The sequence below is a fragment of the Pongo abelii genome, chromosome 11, assembly GCF_028885655.2.
Source record: "Pongo abelii isolate AG06213 chromosome 11, NHGRI_mPonAbe1-v2.0_pri, whole genome shotgun sequence".
In the NCBI taxonomy this organism is placed as follows: domain Eukaryota; kingdom Metazoa; phylum Chordata; class Mammalia; order Primates; family Hominidae; genus Pongo; species Pongo abelii.
The window spans coordinates 80075831-80097696 of NC_071996.2; the positions used below are offsets into that span (position 1 = coordinate 80075831).

Here is a 21866-nt window from a genome sequence, read left to right on the forward strand (position 1 = left end):
TTAGTAGAGGCGGGGTTTCACCATGTTAGCCAGGATGGTCTCAATCTCCTGACCTTGTGATCTGCCCTCCTTGGCCTCCAAAAGTGCTGGGATTACAGGCGTGAGCCACTGCACCCAGCCAGAAATGCTAAATTTTATCGACAGGTGTAAGTGTAGATAGTGCAAAAGTCAAGTAGCTTTCTCCCAGTCTCCTTAATCTGAAATGGGAGATTTAATACTTTGCTATCTTCCCTGTTGATTACAATCTTTAGAAATGATTGTGATTAACCAGAGCATTTGTAATTTGTTACTCTCATAAAGCTGATTTCTGTATATGTTGTTTTGTATTTTCCTATGCTTCAGCCTTACTTTGAATGTTTAAAAAAAAGTCTACATTTTATAGTCATTCTTTCTAACTTAAGTACCCAAAATTCGTTGTCTAAAAATAAGTCAAAGAAATCAATTTTATTTTCTAGGCATCCTTAAATCCTAGTGATACACCTCCTTCTGTTGTAAATGAAGATTTTCTTCATGACCTTAAAGAAACGAATATTTCATATTCACAAGAGGCAGATGATCGAGTATTTAGAGCTCATGGTAAGTTACTTTATATTAGCCCTATTTATTTTTAACAAAAAATTTCTATATTTTAAGCTGTTTTTGTGTTTTTCTTTTTTTAACCACAAAACAGGTCATTGTCTTCATGAGATATTTTTGCTCAGGGAAGGAATGTTTGAGCGAATTCCTGATATAGTTTTATGGCCAAGTAAGTTTTCCCCTCCTTGTATCATTAATTTAGTATTGCTAAATTTTAAGTAAATTTAATATTGGAAATACGTTCTTTTTGGCATATGAGTTGTAAAAAATATAAATTGCTGTATTTTTAAGAGAGTTTACATAACAGTCTTGAAGCTTTCTTGACTTGGTTGTTCTGAACTATTGGTTTTAACAATTCATTTTGTTGCTGATAATTAAATCATCATTTTAAATGTAAATAATCATATTTGAGATGTCAGTGGAAAAACGTATTTTTGGATAATTTGGAAGCTTCATGAAATTAGTGTCTGATGCATTCAGATATATAGAATTATTAATATAATTGAGTACTGCAAACTAATATTAGTAATAATTTGTTGATATCAGCTTGTGAGCTTTAAAAAGCCTGGTCAAACAAGTTTTATGTATTATGTATATGCATGCTATGTTTAAAATGAATAATTGAATTTTGACTAGTTATTAGGATTTGGCTGGGACGGGGGATGGATGAGCTTTCTGTTGTAATTTTGCTGTTGGTGAGTAGTAGGTACTATATTTATAAATCTGAGGTTTTTACCCATCTCTTTTAGCAGGTAATTTAAAGCAAGATGGGTATATTGTTCCTTGCTGTCCATTATTGCATTTTTTAAAGAGTTCTGTTGATCTTCTGATTCATTTTCTCTTCAGATCTTCCTTTTCAGAGTGTATATTTTATTTTTTAATAAATTGGCTCATTCACGGACTGTCAGTTCTTAAATGAGATCCTTCTACTTTGGAGGGACTAACTGAGAGAGAAATTATACTTTAATGTGGGAGCAACAGACAGGTGAGATACACAGAAGGAAAATCCAAGAGCATATGTAGCAGAGATGAAGTTACTTTCCTGATACTTATATATTAGTCTATGCATTTGGAATATTTATGAAATAAGTCTTTCATCTCTGTTAGTTTAGTATAGAAATTTTAACTGTTCCTGAGGAAAAGATATTCTCCAATAGAAGAAATATTTTTGTTTTGCCTCCTTGCTTTTTAGTAGCTTTAGGTTACTTCTCTACCAAGATTTGGAGAAGGTTTATTCCATTTATTACTAGAAAACATGAAAGCAAAATTTATCAATTCTCACTTCCCACAAGAAACCTAATAGGCCATCCTTTGATGTATCTTAATAAGAACTTTCAAGTGTACCTTCTAGGCATTTTCTTCATGTCTTTCAATATTAAAATACTTAGAGAGTTGGGCTTGGCAGTGCATGCCTGTAGTCCCTGTTACTCAGAATGATGACGCAGGAGGATTACTTGCCTAGAGTTCAAGTCTAGCCTGGACTAGTGAGTCCCTCATCTCTTAAAAAACAAAAACAAAAACAGAATAATATAGTAGAAGTATGTTTTGCTTTAAGAAATCCAAATATTCCAAAAACCCAGATGTAGTAAACAATATTTCACAAAAGTTGCTTTGCTTTGTAAAATCCCTCCCATTTTATTGGTTCCCTTGCACCTTTGCTCTTCCACTTTTTTTTCATCCCAGTTTCCAAATCAGTTCCTTCTCAGTGTATATCTAGGTTTTTGTGAAACCATAAGGGTTTTCATGCCGCATGTTTCTTGCCCCTTAAACCTCCCATACACCCTTGGGAGATTAATTCAATAATCCTTTTGCCAACTTCTTCCATACTTCAAGAATCTGTATGAATGGTGTATTCCTGGCTGAATCAAGTTTATAATTTTATTCTGTTCAATATCCTAGTATAATGACTTCTTTGGAAATAGTTTCCCGACAAGTTATTAAGTCACTGAGGTCTTTATTTAATTTTAATGTGAATTTCCTACTGGAGTTGAAGTCCAAGTTTTTCTTTGCAGGAGGCCTAGTTTTGAGACAATGAAGAAATTTGAGGCAATGTCGTATTCCATAGAGTGGATGTGGCTGAATCATTCTTGCAACACACACACACACAACTGGAATTCTATTGTAGTTGTCTTTAAGTCTGGCTTTGATCTGAATCGGAATTCTATGTGTTGCTTAATAGGATGCTTAGGGCTTAAGAGTAAGGACGATTACTTCACTTATTAAATTTAGTATTTATGCATTATTTTCAGTGGCTTAAACACCAGAACTTTAGAACTGTGAAAATACAGGCTAGGTACTTGAGGATAAGCAGTGAATAAAACAAAAATCCCTGCTCTCAAGTGCCATACAATTTACTGAGGGGAAACAGATAATCCACAAGTAAATATGTAACATATTGGGTAGTGTTAAGTGCTGTAAAGAAAAGAAAAGCATGTAAGAGGGTAGCGTGAACAAGGATGTGTAGTGGGATGGGGGTGCAGTTTCAGATAACATGGTTAAGGAAGGCTTTTGATTAAGTGACATTCCTAGAAGATAATTTTGCCTTGTTGAAGATTTTTTAATAGACATCTTTGGGTGTTTTGTGAATTATTAATTAGTGAGTATTCTATTTAGTAAATTTACCACAGATAGCAAACTTTATAAGCTTAATCCAAAAGCTTGAAAATAGATATTTATTAAAAATTGGAATGAAACAAATGACATGTTTTCTTAGCTTTACACAAACCTTAGAAAAGATCATTGCAACTTTTATGGAACTATTTTTGCTTTCATAAATGGATATTCATTTGTTTTCCTCAGCATTCTTATTTCCTACTAAGTCCTTAGGCTCTTAGCAACTAATACTGGAGTTTTGCATAGTTTTCTTGCCTCAAGTTTCGCTCCTCCATGCCATCTCTTATTATATCAGGAGATTGGCTTTTCTAAAACAATCTCTTTGCCATCTTGTTCCCCTCCTTAAGAACCTCCACTAATGTCCTATTGCCAGTCGAGTCTTAGCACCTCTTGCTTGGCATTTAAAATCTTCCAGTCAGGTTTTTGTTACTTATATAACTTTTACAAGCATAAAGAGAACCCTTTAGTTCTGTACAAAGGAAAGGAATTATGTGCAGTGTATTTTGTGCAATATTGTAAACATTTGTTTAAACAATAAATCATCAATGGTGCTAAAATTAGTAGGTGAAAGTATGATGAGAATCAGGGTATTTTATGTAGTCTAAGATATGTAAATACTGTGTCACTAGATTTTCCCACTATAAGGATACTGTGTTTCTTGTTGAAATTAATAGGTATTTAAACAATTAATAGGTATTTGAACAATTAATACCTATTAATTTTGACAAGAAACACAGTATCCTTATAGTGGGGAAACCTAGTGACACGGCCTAACCAAATGATGTATTAATAAGTTAACATTACTAGAAATGAGACATGTTAATATCATGTGCCTCTAGATGTAATGCACTGACAAAGATGCAACATCACTTCTGTGGAATTACTGCCAAAATATGTAACCTGAACTTAATCATGAGGAAACATCTACAAACCCAAATTGAGGGGCATTCTATGAAATAACTGACCATTGTTCTTCAAAACTGTCATGGTCATGAAAGTTAAAGATACTCTAAGGAAGTGCCTATTTTTAAAGAAGACACAAGGCAACTAAATGCAGGGTGTGATCCTGGAATTGATTCTGGTCCAGAAAAGAGGACATTAGTAGGACAATTGGAAGTATTTGAATAAGGTCTGTAGATTAGTTTATTGTATTGTATCAGTGTTGATTGCTTGGTTTTGATAATTGGACTGTAGCTACATAAGATGTTAATATTTGGGGATGTGAGATGAAGGAAAATTTTTGTACTATCTTTGTAACTTTTTTGTAAGTCAAATTATTTCAGAATGAAAAGTTAAAAAGGTAAAGTGTTTTAGTACTCAATTAATTCATTGTGTTAATGAGTGAATAAATGGAGGAAAAGTTTAGATAAAGAATTTCACAGGTTCTTATTTGCCAAGGTTATCAGATTTTATTCATGCCTCTGTAATTAATTTATTTTCCCTTTTTTCAACAGCATGCCATGATGATGTAGTTAAGATTGTGAATCTAGCTTGCAAATATAATCTTTGTATCATACCAATTGGTGGTAGGTATTGTGCCTTTTGAATTTTAATATGTAAATTTGTTCTATTTAAAATATTTGTATTTTAAATATTTGCGTCACCCTACTGAAAACAAACATCATTGTAATTGTGATGTGGTTATTCTCAAAAATTGGTCGATGATGCTCATTTTTGTTCTAAGTAGGATTCCTTAAACTGTTTGAGACATGGTATACCTTAGTTCATGGCTTTTTCCTCTATGGGCCCTAGTTGAAGCTGTGATTTAATGCCTGAATAAGAAAATGTTTCTGCTTTAGTAATTACTTTTTAACTTGTACATTTATGGAGAGAATTTTCTTTTTCAAAAGCTAAATATAAATATGTCCTATATAAACCTTTGAGATTAGCATAGGAATGGTAATGAGACTCCCAACAATTCTAGAAGCTCCATATTCCCTCTTCAGCTGATGCTTTCTGTTGAATTTATGCAAAAAAGGCACTAAAATGCCATTTATTATGAAATATTTTTCTAATTCCAAATGACTGTGACAAGCAAATAGTGGTTACTGATCACAGGCATCACGTTCTTAACCAACAGTTCATGAACTCACTTTGTAAAATCACGCTGAACTTTACAGATTAACACCCCCTGTACTTCTTGTGGAAGGTGACTTTCACATGTTTTCTTTCATGCAGAACTTACAGAAGTATCAGTCAAGAATTTATTCAATATATGGTGATTTAGATCTGGTTAAGAACAGAGAACATTGTATTGTTCTTTAATGGTATCAAGAAAGCATTTTTCCTTTGACAGTAAATGTTAAGACAACAGTGTGTTTAAATACTTCTATGTATTATTCTATATTAAAATCACTTTTTCACCAAAGAACATATAAATTTGTTTCTAAATACCTCATAATCTAGACATTTTAAACTTGTTTCTATTCTAATTTATTAAAGCTTTTTTATATAAGAATATAAGATTATTTTAAATGATAAATGAATCTCATAATTGTGGTAGAAAGGAAGTAACGATGTCTCTAGTTGTATAGGATGGGTCTTTTTTTCTTTTAAGCTACCTCTCCACAGTAATTATCTGCTTAGAACTTCTCTAATCATGTATTTGGAGTTCCACAAATTGCTAGGGGCTTCACTTGAGTGTGGCATTTCCAGGGGATGGAACCATAGCCCATTGCTTTCAGTTCCGTAATATTGCTTCATTTTGGCACTCAGCATAAAATAAAGGTGAGTTTGCTTTTAGTGTGTTAGCATTTGCAAATTGTATTTTGCAAAGTATTAATAGGTATCACTTTTCTAGTGGCCCTATCTGTATACTTGATATGAGAGATTTGCCCTAGAAATATAGCTAAAAACAGAATATTTAAACATAAAAGTTGTTGTTTCCTATTTTGGCAGGAGGAACAAGTGTTTCATATGGCCTGATGTGTCCTGCAGATGAGACAAGAACAATTATTTCTTTGGACACTTCACAAATGGTATTTAATAATTTGAGATATATTTAAAACATTGTCTTTATTGACTCCACCTTAATTGTCATTAAAAAAGAATCTAGCCACTGGGCGCTGTGGCTCACACTTGTAATCCCAGCACTTGGGGAGGCTGAGGTGGGTGGATCACTTGAGGTCGGGAGTTCCAGACCAGCCAGGCCAACATAGCAAAACCTCATCTACTAAAAATACAAAAATTAACCAAGTGTGGTGGCGTGTGCCTGTAATCCCATCTACTTGGGAGGCTGAGACATGCGACTCGCTTGAACCCAGGAGGCGGAGGTTGCAGTGAGCCAAGATCACACCAGTGCACTCCAGCCTGGGTGATTAAAAAAAAAAAAAAAAAAGAATCTAATATCCATTTTGTTTTAAATGTATTTCATCATTACATTTTACCCTTGTATTCAGTTCTCCAAAAGGTAGGTTTACTTTTACCCTCAGGTATATATGTTGATGCTATTTTACCAAATTTGAATTTTTTTTTCAAACACCTAAGTAGAGAGAATAGTTTACCCATTGTTTAGATGAAATAGTTATTAACATTTTGTCATACTTTCTTTATCTTTCTTTTTTTTCTAGTAGTTTTAGAGCAAATTCTGATACAATGCTACTTTACACGTAAATATTTCTGTATAATCTCGTTTAAAAAGGACATTTTGTCACATAACTATTATTATCACTCCTGGCAAAATCAAAAGTAATTCTTTATGTTATTTATAAGTAGTTAGTCTACATTCAATTTTCAATATAAAAAATGTCTGTTTTATAGTTCATTTGTTCAAATGGGGATTCAGACAAGGCTCACATTTGCTTTCCATTGTAGCTCTTAAGTCTCACTTTATGTAAAAGCCTCCTCTTACTCCCTGTTTTTTTCTTTTGAATGTTATAGACTTTTGAAGAAACAAGGTTATTTGTAGTATAGAATGTCGTATTTTGAATTTATCTGTTGCTGCTTCTTGTCATTTAACTCTTTGTCTAAGCCCTGTAAGTTCACTAAATTAGAAGTTCCATATAAAGTCTAGTTAGATTCAGGCATTGCCTTTTGTTTTGTTTTGTTTTTACAGCAAGAATCCCTCATAGATGGTAATGTGCTTTTAAAAAAATGTCACATAACATCAATAGAGGTGTGTAGTAGCTGATTGTCTCACTTTTAGTGATGCTAAAATTGATCAAGTTCAGATGGTGAACACTTTATTTTATTGTAAAGTTCCCCATTAACCTATCTTCTTATCCCAGATTTTAAGAAAAGGCAATTTATTTCCTCAGAAGATAGCTGAAGAATAGCCTGTTCTGGAATGTTAACATGGGTTTGGTAGTATATATGGATATATGTTTTCTTTAGGTTTTTCTGTGAGTGCCTATGAAGTTTTTTTCTGCTGCTTTTAATTTCCTTTTTCTACCAAAATATATGTTTGAACTCTTGGTAGCTACAAGGTATATATTTAGAATGAGTATGTAATTGCCTCAAGAGCCAGTCTGTTAGGGGAGAAGATATATATATAAGATACCATCAGATTAATAAATTCTTTGTTATTTCATTCTGCAATTTAATAATACTGTCTTTTGTTTAGCTGCCAAAGGACCAAAAGCCTGATTATACTATAGTTGTATTGAAGTTACTGTTGTCAGCCAGGCGTGATGGCTCACGCCTGTAATCCCAGCACTTTGGGAGGCTGAGGTGGGCAGATCATCTGAGGCCAGGAGTTCTAGACCAGCCTGGCCAATGTGGTGAAACCCTGTGCCTACTAAAAATACAAAAATTAGCTGGGTGTGGTGGCGCATGCCTGTAATCCCAGCTACTCAGGAGGCTGAGGCAGGAGAATTGCTTAAACCTAGGAGACAGAGGTTGCAGTGAGCCAAGATCACGCCACTGCACTCCAGCCTGGGTGACAGAGCAAGACTCTGTCTCAAAAAAAAAAAAAAAAAGAAAGAAAGAAAGAAAGAAATTACTATTGTCTTATTGAGAGTATAATTATGAGTTTTATGTAACATCAAACTAAAAGTGCATTCACATACATCATCTTATTTAATGTTTTTCACAACCCTATGAATTAAGCAGTGCAGTTATTTGTATGTGTTCAGATTTGGAATGTAGGCAGCAACTGCTATTTTTGTATTGTCTGTTGTGTTCTTTCCTTTTTATTATTAAGTAGATTTATCTATATTAGTTATTGTCATGAAATTGAGCATATGAAAGTAGAAAGAAAGCTTCCCTGGGATCCAGAAGAAGGTTCTATATGTTACCCAATTGCTCAGCCAGATAGAAAGGGGAAAGAAGTCTGCTCTTAATAGTAGAAAGTAATTCATGAAAATTCAAATATGTATATAAAAGTTAGGTCAAATAAGAATGCCAAATAACATTTTTTATTGGCAGTCATACGTTTGGTAAGTTGAGCCAGATGAAATTTAGTTCCTTCTTTTGAGCCCGAGGCAGGGATATGCTTTGTTTTGTACATGGGGTCTCTGGCCCTGTTTTGAATTAAAAATAAAGAAGGGATGCCATCTGCTATATTCAAATGTCTTTGCAGATTTTTTTTTTTCTAATCTTATGGTCATATTCTAATATTCTTAAATTAGATAATAATTGCTATGTTAACACAGTGCAGATAGTATTTGCACAACGCCAGGACCTGTATATGCTGTTTTTTTACATGGAGTACCTCATTTAATTATTGTAGCCAACACTTTATGTATTATTACTATTTTACATTTTACAAATGAGGAAACAATAAGCTTAGACAGTTAAATAATTTGCCTAAGGTAAGAGAAGGAATTTAAATTAACATCTGAATAAAGACAGAGTCTATGTTTTAAGCCAACCCCTGCATAATATACTGCCTTTGTTAGTATGTTGTCATGTTGTATAGTCTGGGATAATGGACTTGGTTTCCAGTGTGGGTGGTTGAGGGGAACCCTTCTTGCTTAATCACTGTCTTACCACTTGTTGCTTTGAATTAGGGAGTTATATTTCCTGAGAAAATATTAATAGTTCATGGAGATCAGATTTCTTTCTTCCTTTGCAACAGAATCGAATTCTCTGGGTTGATGAGAACAATTTGACAGCTCATGTAGAGGCTGGCATAACAGGACAAGAGTTGGAAAGACAGGTATGTTATTTATTTTTCTTATTTTTTTAAATTAACTTATTCTAATATCAATTCTGATATTATTTCTTTAATGAAAGTTTTCAAAACTGTATCCCCTCTATGAATGAAATACCTTTTATGATACATTCATTCACTCAAAGAATTTGTTTAGTTTCTATTATTGGGCTAGATTCTGAGGACATGATAGTGAATAAGGCATTGTCTCCTACCTTCGGGTAGCTTAGATTAGGACAGAAAGTTCAATAAATAATTAATTATTTGGAGTGAAAATTGCTATGTGGATGCTAAATGCAGGGTATTATGGATCATCAAATGGGGCTAGGTGGGAACGAGTTGGGCAAAGAAGGTATCACATAGAACCTGGCATTTATTTTTTTTGTTCTTAGTACTGAGTCAGTGGCAAAGGACACAGCATTTAAAATGAGACTTCAGGATGAGTCTGAGTTAGCAAAAAAGGAAAGAACAATCCAGAGGAAGGAGCATATATGCAGAGCTTCTCAGGGTGACTGTTGCTTTTTTTGTTTGTTTTTGAGACGGAGTCTCACTCTGTCGCCCAGGCTGGAGTGCAGTGACGTGATCTTGGTTCACTGCAAGCTCCGCCTCCCGGGTTCACGCCATTCTCCTGCCTCAGCCTCCCCAGTAGCTGGGACTACAGGCACCCACCACCGCGCCCAGCTAATTTTTTGTATTTTTAGTAGGACGGGGTTTCACCATGGTCTCGGATCTCCTGACCTCGTGATCCACCCGCCTCGGCCTCCTGACGTGTTGGGATTACAAGCATGAGCCACCACACCTGGCCAACTGTTGCTTTTGAGGGTCTGCAGATAGCTGAATATGGCTGAAGGCTAGTGTGTGTATGGGAGAACATGTATTTGTATATTGGGTGGGAGTGGGTACAGTAGGGGTAAAGGATCAGGCCAGGAAAACATGAAGAGTTCAGATCATAAAGGGCCTTATAAAGCCCCTATTAGAAGGTTGAACTTTACTTTTTTACTTGTATTGTTCTGGCTGCTGTGTGGTGAAATGGGTGGTCTATGTAAGGGTGGACTGAGAGACTGCAACAATAATTTAGGCAAGAGCTGAGAGTAACCTGAAGTAGTAGAAATGGAACAAAGTGGAACAGTTTGAACATGGAATTCTAGGATCTTGGTGATATATTTCATCAGCTGGGTAAATGTTGGTATTCATTGAACTTTTCAGTGCACAATTTCATTGACAACTACTCGTTTCATAAATTCATCAAATTCTTGCAGTTCTTATAGTACTTTTTTGGGATCTTAATGAATTTTTGGAAAACTTTAGGTTTCTTTCATAGATTCTAAGCAGGTAATAGTGAAAATAAATTGGTTCCTTCAACTTCCTCAAACATAATCAAGATAACGATAACTCAGCTTTTGTAAACAAAAATTGGAAAGTCCAATTTGTTAGTGATGTACTGACCATTTTGTTCAACTTGGGTTATAGAGACCCCTCTCCCCTAAACCTTTAATAGGAAGAGATGTGATGTGATTGTTATCTTATTTTGTTGTTGTTTTCTTTTCTTTGTTGAAAAGTTGATTGACATTGGTCTGCTCCTGACCATTTCTGGATGATAGGCTTTGAAAAAAAATTATTAAAGTATTTATTTTTTATTTAATGCGGTAAGATGCAGATAACTGGAATAAAATTGAACTTATTTGTTGAGACAGTGTTAAAGATCCTCAATAAATTAAGGTTTTATATCAGATAAATAGATTTATCAATTATTATAGTTTATAATGAACTTTAGTGGGCAGAATAATAGTATTTAATGAAAAAAAACCTCTAAAAAGTCCTGTATCAGTATGCTTAAATGAGGCATTACCAGCACAACATTTTTTTTTATAACAAAGAATGGCCTTTTATGTCACCAATTTTGTATCTTTATTATAGCATTTGGTGTAGTATTTTAACCTTTCCAAGTTTCCTTTTTTTTTTAAAGGTTAGAATTAAAATTCAAGGAACATATTTCCTTGAAATTTAAATGACATTTTCCCAGACTAGGAACTTCTGATATTTTACCTACTAGTTCATTTCCCTAAATGCCAATATAGAACTTTCTTTTTTGCCTCCAGTAGGCTATAATGTAGTTCCTACAGCTATTTTGATCCCAGTTAAAGTTCTTCCTCATTAAACTTCTGTGTCCTTCAGATTCTACTTCAGTTGAGGTAACCAGTTTAAAACATCCTGCCTTTTCTTTCTGAAAGCTTAAAATGACACAAATACAGTAGTTGGGTAGCACAGATTTTAATCACTTTAACTTGTAAATCACATTGATGTTAACATGATAAAATTTAGTGGAAGCTGCTAACATGTCAATTATGGATTTGGAGAATTTTTTCTACTTTTATTAAATCTTTGGCTACTTTTATTAGTTAATAGTCTGAGGATGTCTGACTCGAATTTTTTTTCTGCTTAGGCACATCATCACTAATAACCTCACATTATCTTTCTTTGTTTCTAATAGCTGTTAGCTCTCACTGCAAACCTCAAATATAGCTCCTAGCTGTGTGACCTTGGGCAAGTTACTCACCTTTAAGCCTCAGTTTCTTTACCTATAAAGTGGGGATCATAATTCCTACTTCATGGGGTTTTTCATCAAGATGAAATAAGTTAATAATGTGAACTACTTAGAACTTTGATTGATTCCACCAATTTTTATTGAGCACTATTTGCTTCATTCAGGCTAACTGACTTTAAATATTCTTTTTATGTGCTGTAGACTCCAAAATTTATATTATCATCCTAGACTTCTTTCCTGAACTGATATAGCCACTTGCCTAATTGATATCTCCAGTTGCGTATTTACAGACATTTCAAACTTTGCGTTTTAAAAACTGAATTTTTAGAGGAAAAATTTGCAATCTTGTCTCCAAAATGTTTCTGTTCTGTAGCCTTCTTCTTCTCTTCAGGAGATGGAAATTCAATTCCTTAGGCAGCTTGGGCCACAATCTTTGAAGTCATAGATTTTTGTTTTATATTGCTTTATAATAGCTTGAGATATAATTATGATCTAATATGTACAATTTAATGTGTACAATTTGATAAGTTTTGACATATGAATATAACCATGAAACCATCATCACAATCAAGATAATGAACATATCCACCAACCCCAAAAGTTTTCCTCTTTCTCCTTTATAATCCTTCCCCACTCCCACCCACAATCCTTAAGCAACCCCCCAGCAATCGCTGATTTGCTTTCTGTCATGTAGATTTGCTTAAATTCCCTACAATTTTAATAAAGTGGAATCCTACAGTATGTATGGGAGGAGGGTCTGGCTTCTTCAACTAGGCATAATTATTTTGAAATTCAGCCATATTGCTGCATTTATCAGTAGTTCATTTCTTTTTGTTGCTCAGCAGTATTGCATTGTATAGATATGCCACTGTTTTGTTTATACATTCACCTGTTGATGAACACTTGGATTATTTCTAGTTTTGGGCTATTACAAACAAAGCTGCTATGAACATTCATGTGAAAGTTTTTGTATAGACATATACTTTTGGTAAGTAACTGGAAATGGAATGAATAGATCAAAATGGTAGGTATATGTTTACCTTTTTGAGAAACTATGAAGTTTTTTCCCAGAGTGATTATATCATTTTATATTCCCACCAGCACTGTATAAGAGTTCCAGTTTCTCCATATCCTTGCCAATACTTTGTATTGTTAGTCTTTTTAATTTTAGTCTAAACTTTAGTAGGTACATAGTAGTATCTCATTGTAGATTTGTTTTGTTTTGTTTTTTGAGACAGTGTCTCACCCTGCTGCCTGAGCTGGAGTGCAGTGGCACGATCATGGCTCACTGCAGCCTTGACCTCCCTGGGCTTAGGCAATCCACTTCAGCTTCCTGAGTAACTGAGACCACAGGCAAGTGCCACCATGCCTGGCTAATTTTTATATTTTTTTGTAGAGATGGAATTTTTTGCCATGTTGCCCTGTTCTGAACTCCTGGGCTCAAGTGTTCTGCCCACCTTGGCCTCCCAAAGTGTTGGGATTACAGGCTCGGGCCCCTGTGTCTGGACTCATTGTAGTTTTAATTTATATTTCTCTAATGACTAGTGATGTTGAACATCTTTTCATGTGCTTATTTGCCATCCATATATCTTTATTGGTGAAGTTCTCCTTAAATTATCTGCCCAATTTTTTTTTTTTTTTGAGACGGAGTCTCACTCTGTTGCCAGGCTGGAGCGCAGTGGTGCGATCTTGGCTCACTTCCATCTCTGTCTCCCGGGTTCATGCCATTCTCCTGCCTCAGCCTCTCGAGTAGCTGGGACTACAGGCGCCCACCATCATGCCTGGCTAATTTTTTGTATTTTTAGTAGAGATGGGTTTTCACCATGTTAGCCAGGATGGTCTCGATCTCCTGACCTTGTGATCCATCCACCTTGGCCTCCCAAAGTGCTGGGATTACAGGTGTCAGCCACCACGCCCGGCCTATTTGCTGAATTTTAAGATTGGGTTGTTTTCTTATTATTGAGTTTTGGAATTCTTTATTTATTCTGGGAATAAGTCTTTTTTCAGATATATGCTTTGCAAATATTTTCTTTCAGTCTGTGGTTTCTCTTTTCATTTTCTTACAGTATCTTTTGAAGACCAGCTGTTTTTAATTTTTATGAAGCCCAGTGTATTAATATGTCTTTGTATCATGCTTCTGCTGTTGTATCATAATGCAAGGTTATAGAGATTTTCTCCCATTTGAGTTTTATAATTTTTAGTCTTACATTTAGGTCTCTAATCAGTTTTGAAGATTTCTGAGTTATTATTTGTATATGGTATAAAATTGGATTGAAGTTAATGATTTTTGCACATGGATATCCAATTGTTCAGCACCATTTATTGGAAAAGATTATCCTTTCTTCACTGAGTTGACTTTGCACCATCATTTAAAAAAATCTGTTGTCTATATATGTCTGCTTCTAGTTCTGGACTCTATATATGTCTGTCTCTGTGCTAATACCATACTGTTTGGATTACTATAGCTTTATCATAAGTCTTTTTCAAAGTTATTTTGGCTGTTCTAGGTTCTGTGTATTTCTATATGAACTTCATTTTCATATGGAAATGTCAGTTTCTGTTAAAAAAAGAGAAAGTCCCGTTGGGATTTTGATTGGGATTGCATTGACTCTATATATCAGTTTGAGGAGACTGACAGCTTAACAGTTTTGATTCTTCTGACCTGACCCATGAACATGGTATATCTTTAGTTTTTTGTAGGTCTGTAATTTCTCTCAGCAGTGTCTTATGGTTTTCTATGTACATGTCTTTCATATATATATACACATATATACACATATATGTATATATGTATATATATTTTTTAGAGACAAGATCTTATTCTGTTGCCCAGGCTGGAGTCTAGTGGCACCATCATAGCTCACTGTAACCTTAAACTCCTGGGCTTAAATGATCCTCCTGCTGCAGCCTCCCCAGTAGCTAGGACTACAGGCATGTGCCACCATGCTTGGCTAATTTTTTAATTTTTCTGGAGACAGGGTCTTGCCATATTGCCGAGACTGGTCTCAAACTTCTCGCTTCAACCTACCACCTTGGCCTCCCAAAGTGTTGGGATTATCGGTACGAGCCACCATACCTGGCCTCGTATATTTTTAAAAACAGGATTTGTCCCTAAGTAGTACATATTTTTTGGTGCTGTTGTAATTGGTATTTTTAAAAATTTTCAGTTTCTGGTTGTTCTTTAATAGTGTAAAAAATACAGTTTTTTAATACTGATCTTATATCCTGCAACTTTACTAAATTCACTAAATTTTAACAAGCTTTTTTTTTGTAGATCTCATTGGATTTTTTACATAGATGACTCTGTTGTGTGTGAATAAAGACAGTTTTCTTTCTTTCTTTCCAATCTGTTTGCCTTTTTTTCTTTTTCTCACCTGATTGTACTGGCCAGATAATGTTCAAAAGAAGCGAGACTTGTTTCTGATTTAGGAGAGATGTGTTCGGTCCTTTAACTATTAAGTATTTGTTAACTATAGGTGTTTTTTGTAGATACCCTTTGTCAAGTTGAAGAAGTCCCTTTCTTGTGTTAGTTTATAGAGTTTTAATTAGGAATGGATGTTGGATTTGTGGAAAAAAATGTTATTTTGTGTCTTATAGTTGAGGTTAAGTTGAAGTAATTTATTTGAGTTCAGTCTTATTTTCTAAAGTAGAAAATCAGTGCTGATTTTTTCCCAATTATTGCTTTAGTGACATGCCACCAATTTTGATATGTTTATTTTCATTAATTTGAAAATATTTTCTACTGTTTTGATTTTTTTCTTTGATCCGTGGTTTACTCACCATGTATGTATGTTATTTAGTTCTCAATTATTTTGGGATTTTTCCAGATATCTTTCTGTCATTGATTTCTGTATTAATTTTGTTGTGTTCAGAAAATATACTTTATATGACTTGAATCCTTTCAAATTTATTGCTACTTGTTTTATGGCCCACAGTACAGCCTATTTTTAAAATGTTCCATGTGCACTTGCAAAGAATGTGTTTTCCTGCTGCTGTTTGGTGGAGTAGTCTTTAAATGTCTGTTAGGTCAGATTGACTTATAATGTAATTCAGGTCTCTTATATTTTTTATTTTCTGTCTACTTGTTCTGTCAGTTATTGAAGGGGGGTATTAAAACCTCCAACAGTAATTGTAGATTTGTATATTTCTTCTGCAGTTCTATTTTTGCTGGGTGTATTTTAAAGCTCGGTTATTAGGAGGATAAATGTTCAGGATTGTTATGGCTTCTTGATTAACTGACCCTTTTGTCGTTATGAAATGACCTCCTTTATTTGTGATAACATGCTTTGCTCTGAAATCTGCTTTTTCTGATATTAAAATAGCTATTGGAATTTTCTTAGCATGGTATATCTTTTTGCTTTTTCCATCATTTTACTTTTAATTAGTTTGTATCTTTATATTTAGAATGTTTTTCTTATAGGCAGCATATAATTGGTTCTTTTCTTTTTATCTGATTTGACAATCACTACCTTTTCTTTGAGGTGTTTAGATCATTTACCTTCAGTGTGATTTATTGTGGTTTAGTTTAAATCTGTCATCTTGCTGTTCGTTTTCTGTATTTCCCTTCTGTTTTTGTTCTTCTTTCCCTCTTTTACTGCCTTTTTGGGATTTTTTTTAAATGATATGCTTTATCTCTTTAGTTTCTTTAGTAGTTTTAAGTTTTTATTTTGTTTTAGGATTTGTAGTATACATCTTTAACTTGTATCAGCTACCTTTGAGTGATATTGTAATACTTTGCAGTATCATTTAAAAAATTTAAATAATATGAAAGCATCTTGTATATTTACCCATCTAGTTAGCCTTTCCTATACCCTTAATTTTGTCTGATGTTATTTGCCTTCTGCTTGAAGGACTTCTTTTAACATGACTTTAGTGTGGGTCTGCTGTTGGCAAATTCTAATTTTGTCTGAAGAAGTCTTTATTTCACCTTTGTTTTTAAAAAAGATATTTGAAGTGAGTATATAATTGTAGATTGATACTCTTTCAGCAGTACAGAGATGTTGCTCCACTGTTACCTACTTTATTGCTTTTCATGAGAAATCTGATATTGTCTTTGTCTTTGTTTCTGTGTATGTAATATGTTTTTTTCCCCTCTGGCTACTTTTTTTTTTTTTTTCTTTGCGACAGAGTTTCACTCTTGTTACCCAGGCTGGAGTGCAGTGGCATGATATCGGCTCACCACAACCTCTGTCTCCCAGGTTCAAGCGATTCTCCTGCCTCAGCCTCCAGAGTAGCTGGGATTACAGGCATGCCCCACCACGCCCGGCTAATACTATATTTTTAGTAGAGATGGGGTTTTACCATGTTGGTCAGGCTGGTCTAAAACTCCTGACCTCTGATGATCCACCGCCTCAGCCTCCCAAAATGCTGGGCTTATAGGCATGAGCCACCACACCCAGCCTAGATTGCAGACTTTACGACACTTAACTTAAATACTTCAGCACCATCTCCTAAAGACAGAAGAATAGTGTTATTCTTTATAACTATAATACCACTATCATGTCTAAGAAAATCAGTAGTAATTTTTTTTTTTTTTTTTGAGACAGAGTCTCACTCTGTCGCTCAGCAGGCTGGAGTGCAGTGGTTCACCACAACCTCTGCCTCCCGGGTTCAAGTGATTCTCCTACCTCAGCCTCCCAAGTAGCTGGGATTACAAGCATGAGCCACCATGCCCAGCTAATTTTGTATTTTTGGTAGAGACGGGGTTTCTCCATGTTGGTCAGGCTGGTCTCGAACTCCCGATCTCAGGTGATCCACCCACCTCGGCTCTCAGGTGATCCACCCACCTCGGCCTCCCAAAGTGTTGGGATTACAGGCGTGAGCCACTGTGCCCGGCCCCCTCTGGCTACTTTTAAGATTTTCTTGTTATCACTGGTTTGAGCAATTTGATTGTCATGGATCTTGGTGTAGTTTTTCTCTGTGTTTCTTTTGTTGAGGATTTGTTAAGCTTTTTTGATTTGTGGCTTTATAGTTTTCATCAAATTTTGAAAAACTTTGTCCATTATTTCTTCAACTCTCCAATAAACCCCCCTCCCCGCCGACCTTTAGGGACTCTATTTACTCACTTATTAGGCTCTTTGAAGTTCCACAGCTCACTGCTACTCTTTTCATTTTTTTCTTTTAGTTCCTGTTGCTATGTCTTGAAGTTCACTACTGTTTTATTTTGCTATGTCTTTTCTGCTCTTAATCCCATTAAATATATTTTTAATCTCAGACATTATATTTTTCATCTCCAGATGTTTAATTTGGGCCTTTTTATATCTTGCATGTCTCTACTTTTTGAACATACAGAATACAGTTATAATAACTGTTTTAATGTTCTTGTCAGCTGTGTCTAACATCTGTGTTAGTTCTGGATTGGTTTTGATTATTTACCCCATAATGATTATGGGGTGTTTTCCTGCTTCTTTGTAGCTTGGTAATTTTTATTTTTATTTTATATATATTTTGTTTTTATTTTTAATTTTATATTTTTAATTTTGAATGTTAATTTTTGATTAGATGGTAGCCATTATGAATTTCGATGTTTTTCAATTCTACAAATATTCTTCAGCTTTTTTCCTGGGATGCACTTAGGTGGAAACAGTTGATCCTCTAGTTCTTGCTTTTACGATCTTTTGCTTTTTTCAGTCTGAGGCTAATTACTTTCCACTACTGTGGTATGACATTGTTGGATATCCTACCTAATACTCTGTGAATTAATAGTTTTCTTAGTTGAACTAGTGGAAACAGGTACTGTTTCTGGCCCTCTGTGAGTGCTGGCACTATTCTCTAATCTACTGGTGTCCAGCCCTTTGAATGTGAGGACTTTTTTGGTGGCAGATATCATGAAAATTATGCATAGACCTTTTTTTTTTTTTTAAGCTCATCAGCTGTTGTTAGTGTATTTTATGGGTGGCCTAAGACAATTCTTCTTCTTTCAGTGTGGCCCAGGGAAGCCAAAAGGTTGGACACCCAGATGCTGTAATCCATCTGGATTATTTCTTCCTCTGGTCTTTGGTATTTCACTCACTTGCATTTACTTTGCAGTACTCTGCTGAAGACCTGAGGGGCACACTCTGCAGATCTGCAGGCACCTCTCTTTGTGCTGCTTTTTTCTGTACTTTTTCCTATGAACTCTAAATGCCTTGATTGCCTTGACTGAGCTCTATGCTCAATCTCAACTCAGTGTTTGCCAAGTTGTGCCTGGATTCTGTTTCTGTGGAGCGCTAAACTAGGGTCAAGTCACAGTGCTCACCACCAGTGTTTACTTTCTCATAGGGATCACCCCTTCCTGACTGCAAGTTCAGTGTTTGAAAACTTTTTTTTTCTTTTTTAAAATACAGGGATGGAGTCTCGCTATGTTGCTCAGGTTGGTCTTGAGCTCCTGGCATCAAGTGATCCTCCCACCTCAGCCTCCTGAAGTGTTAGGATTACAGGCGTGAGCCACCATGCCTGGCCTGTTTCTTCTATTTTTCTGTGTTTTAGTCTTTTTAGGTGGGAGGGTAAATCCTAGCTCCTTTTACTTCAGTTTGGGTAGAGGGGGAAGTTCCTGCTCTGCTTTTTATTTTTTTCATCACACTTCTAATTATTCTGTATAATTTAATTATGATTCTTAATTAATTTCAGTTTCCTTTACTATTTCTCCTGTTTTTTTTTTTTTTAGCAGCATATACATTTTTCTCAATATTTCTCTATAATATAAGCACCATAATTTAGGGATTTTTTAAGTGATATATCTGAAGCTCTGCTTGTAGTCAGTAAATATTTGTTGTTTCAGTATTGAATTGGAACACAAGTGAGATAAAGCTTTTATTCCCATAGAGCTTCATGGCACATGGTAAATGGTTAATGAACACAGTTATTTTTATCTAGCATAGTATGGGGCAGAGATGTTATTTTATTAAAAAAGAAATCTTGAGTCAGACATGGTGGCTTATGACTATAATTCCAGCACTTTGGGAGGCCAAAGCAGGAGGAATGCTTGAGCCCAGGATTGGAGGCTGCAATGAGCCATGATTGTGCCATTATACTCCAGTTTGGGAGACAGAGTGAGACCCTTTCTCGGGGAACGTGGTGGGTGAATATTTGATTAATTGTATGAGTAAATCTGTGGACCTTTCTTCAGCAAATTTTTCTTACCAGCTAATGGCATTAACAGAGACACAGACCTTATAGGAGAAAGTGGCTAAATGTATATGATCTTAGATACCATTTATTAAGCACTTACTATGCACCAGCAATTGTTTCTCACTAAATTTGCATATTGTGGTATACTGTGGTATGTAAATTTTCTAGCAACAGTAAATGACAAGTTTCAAACCCAGGGATTTTTGTTTGTTTTCTTAAACTTTTTGGCAAGAAAAACCCAGGTTTTCAACCATTACACTTTCTTCACTTATTTAGTAGGAAGTTAATAAGATTTTAAACAAAGAAGTAAATTTGAATTGGTGTGGTAGAGCTCATTCAGCATGGGGAACATCTGGTTTTTTTGGTATCTTTGTCTTTTGCTTTACACAATTCCTGGTGTATAGTACCTGCTTGTAATTGGAGAAGATAATGAAGTAATCTACCAGACAAAAGAAACAAATTAATCGTATATATAATATTGGATATACTGATAGAAATAAAGTGTAACACCACACTGTCAATACTAGACAGATCAACGAGACAGAAAATTAACAAGGATATTCGGGACTTGAACTCAGCTCTGGACCAAGCGGACCTAATAGACATCTACAGAACTCTCCACCCCAAATCAACAGAATATGTATTCTTCTCAGCACCTCATCGCACTTATTCTAAAATTGACCACGTAATTGGAAGTAAAACACTCCTCAGCAAATGCAAAAGAACAGAAATCATAACAAACAATCTCTCAGACCACAGTGCAATCAAATTAGAACTCAGGAATAAGAAACTCACTCAAAACCACACAACTGCTTGAAAACTGAACAACCTGCTCTTGAATGACTACTGGGTAAATAACGAAATGAAGGCAGAAATAAAGATGTTCTTTGAAACCAGTGAGAATGAAGACACAACGTACCAGAATCTCTGGGACACATTTAAAGCAGTTTGTAGAGGGAAATTTATAGCACTAAATGCCCACAAGAGAAAGCAGTAAGGTTCTAAAATTGACACCCTAACATCAAAATTAAAAGAACTAGAGAAGCAACAGCAAATTCAAACACTAGCAGAAGACATGAAATAACTAAGATCAGAGCAGAACTGAAGGAGATAGAGACACAAGAAACCCTTCAACAAATCAATGAATCCAGGAGCTGTTTTTTGAAAATATCAACAAAATAGACAGCTAGCCAGACTAATAAAGAAGAAAAGAGAGAAGAATCAAATAGATGCAATAAAAAAAGATACAGGGGATATCACCACTGATCCCACAGAAATACAAACTACCATCAGAGAATACTATAAATGCCTCTACACAAATAAACTAGAAAATCTAGAAGAAATGGATAAATTCCTGGACACATACACCCTCCCAAGTCTAAGCCAGGAAGAAGTCGAATCCCTCAATAAACCAATAAGAAGTCCTGAAATTGAGGCAGTAATTAATAGCCTACCAACCAAAAAAAGTACAGGACTAGATGGATTCACAGCTGAATTCTACCAGAGATACAAAGAGGAGCTGGTAGCATTCCTTCTGAAACTATCCCAAACAATAGAAAAAGAGAGACTCCTCCCTAACTCATTTTATGAGGCCAGCATCATCCTGATATCAAAACCTGGCAGAGACACAACAAAAAAAGAAAATTTCAGGCTAATATCCCTGATGAACATTGATGCGAAAATCCTTAATAAAATACTGGCAAACCGAACGAATCCAGCAGCACATCAAAAAGCTTATCCACCACAAGCAAGTTGGCTTCATACCTGGGATGCAAGGCTGGTTCAACATACGCAAATCAATCAATGTAATCCATCACATAAACAGAACCAAGGACAAAAACCACATGATAATCTCAATAGATGCAGAAAAGGCCTTCAATAAAATTCAACACCCCTTCATGCTAAAAACTCTCAATAAACTAGGTATCGATG

At 35.0% G+C, this 21866-nt stretch overlaps 1 protein-coding gene across 2 annotated transcripts in view; it reads left to right on the forward strand.

Moving 5' to 3' along the window:
* Positions 1–21866, forward strand: part of AGPS (alkylglycerone phosphate synthase) — a 150947-nt gene that overhangs the window by 43436 nt on the left and 85645 nt on the right. For both annotated transcript variants that reach the window (XM_024243500.3, XM_024243499.3), the window contains exons 4-8: positions 456–576; positions 671–745; positions 4644–4715; positions 6088–6167; positions 9206–9286. In XM_024243500.3, the coding sequence (XP_024099268.3) occupies positions 456–576; positions 671–745; positions 4644–4715; positions 6088–6167; positions 9206–9286 (429 nt within the window). The remainder of the gene's footprint in view (positions 1–455; positions 577–670; positions 746–4643; positions 4716–6087; positions 6168–9205; positions 9287–21866) is intronic.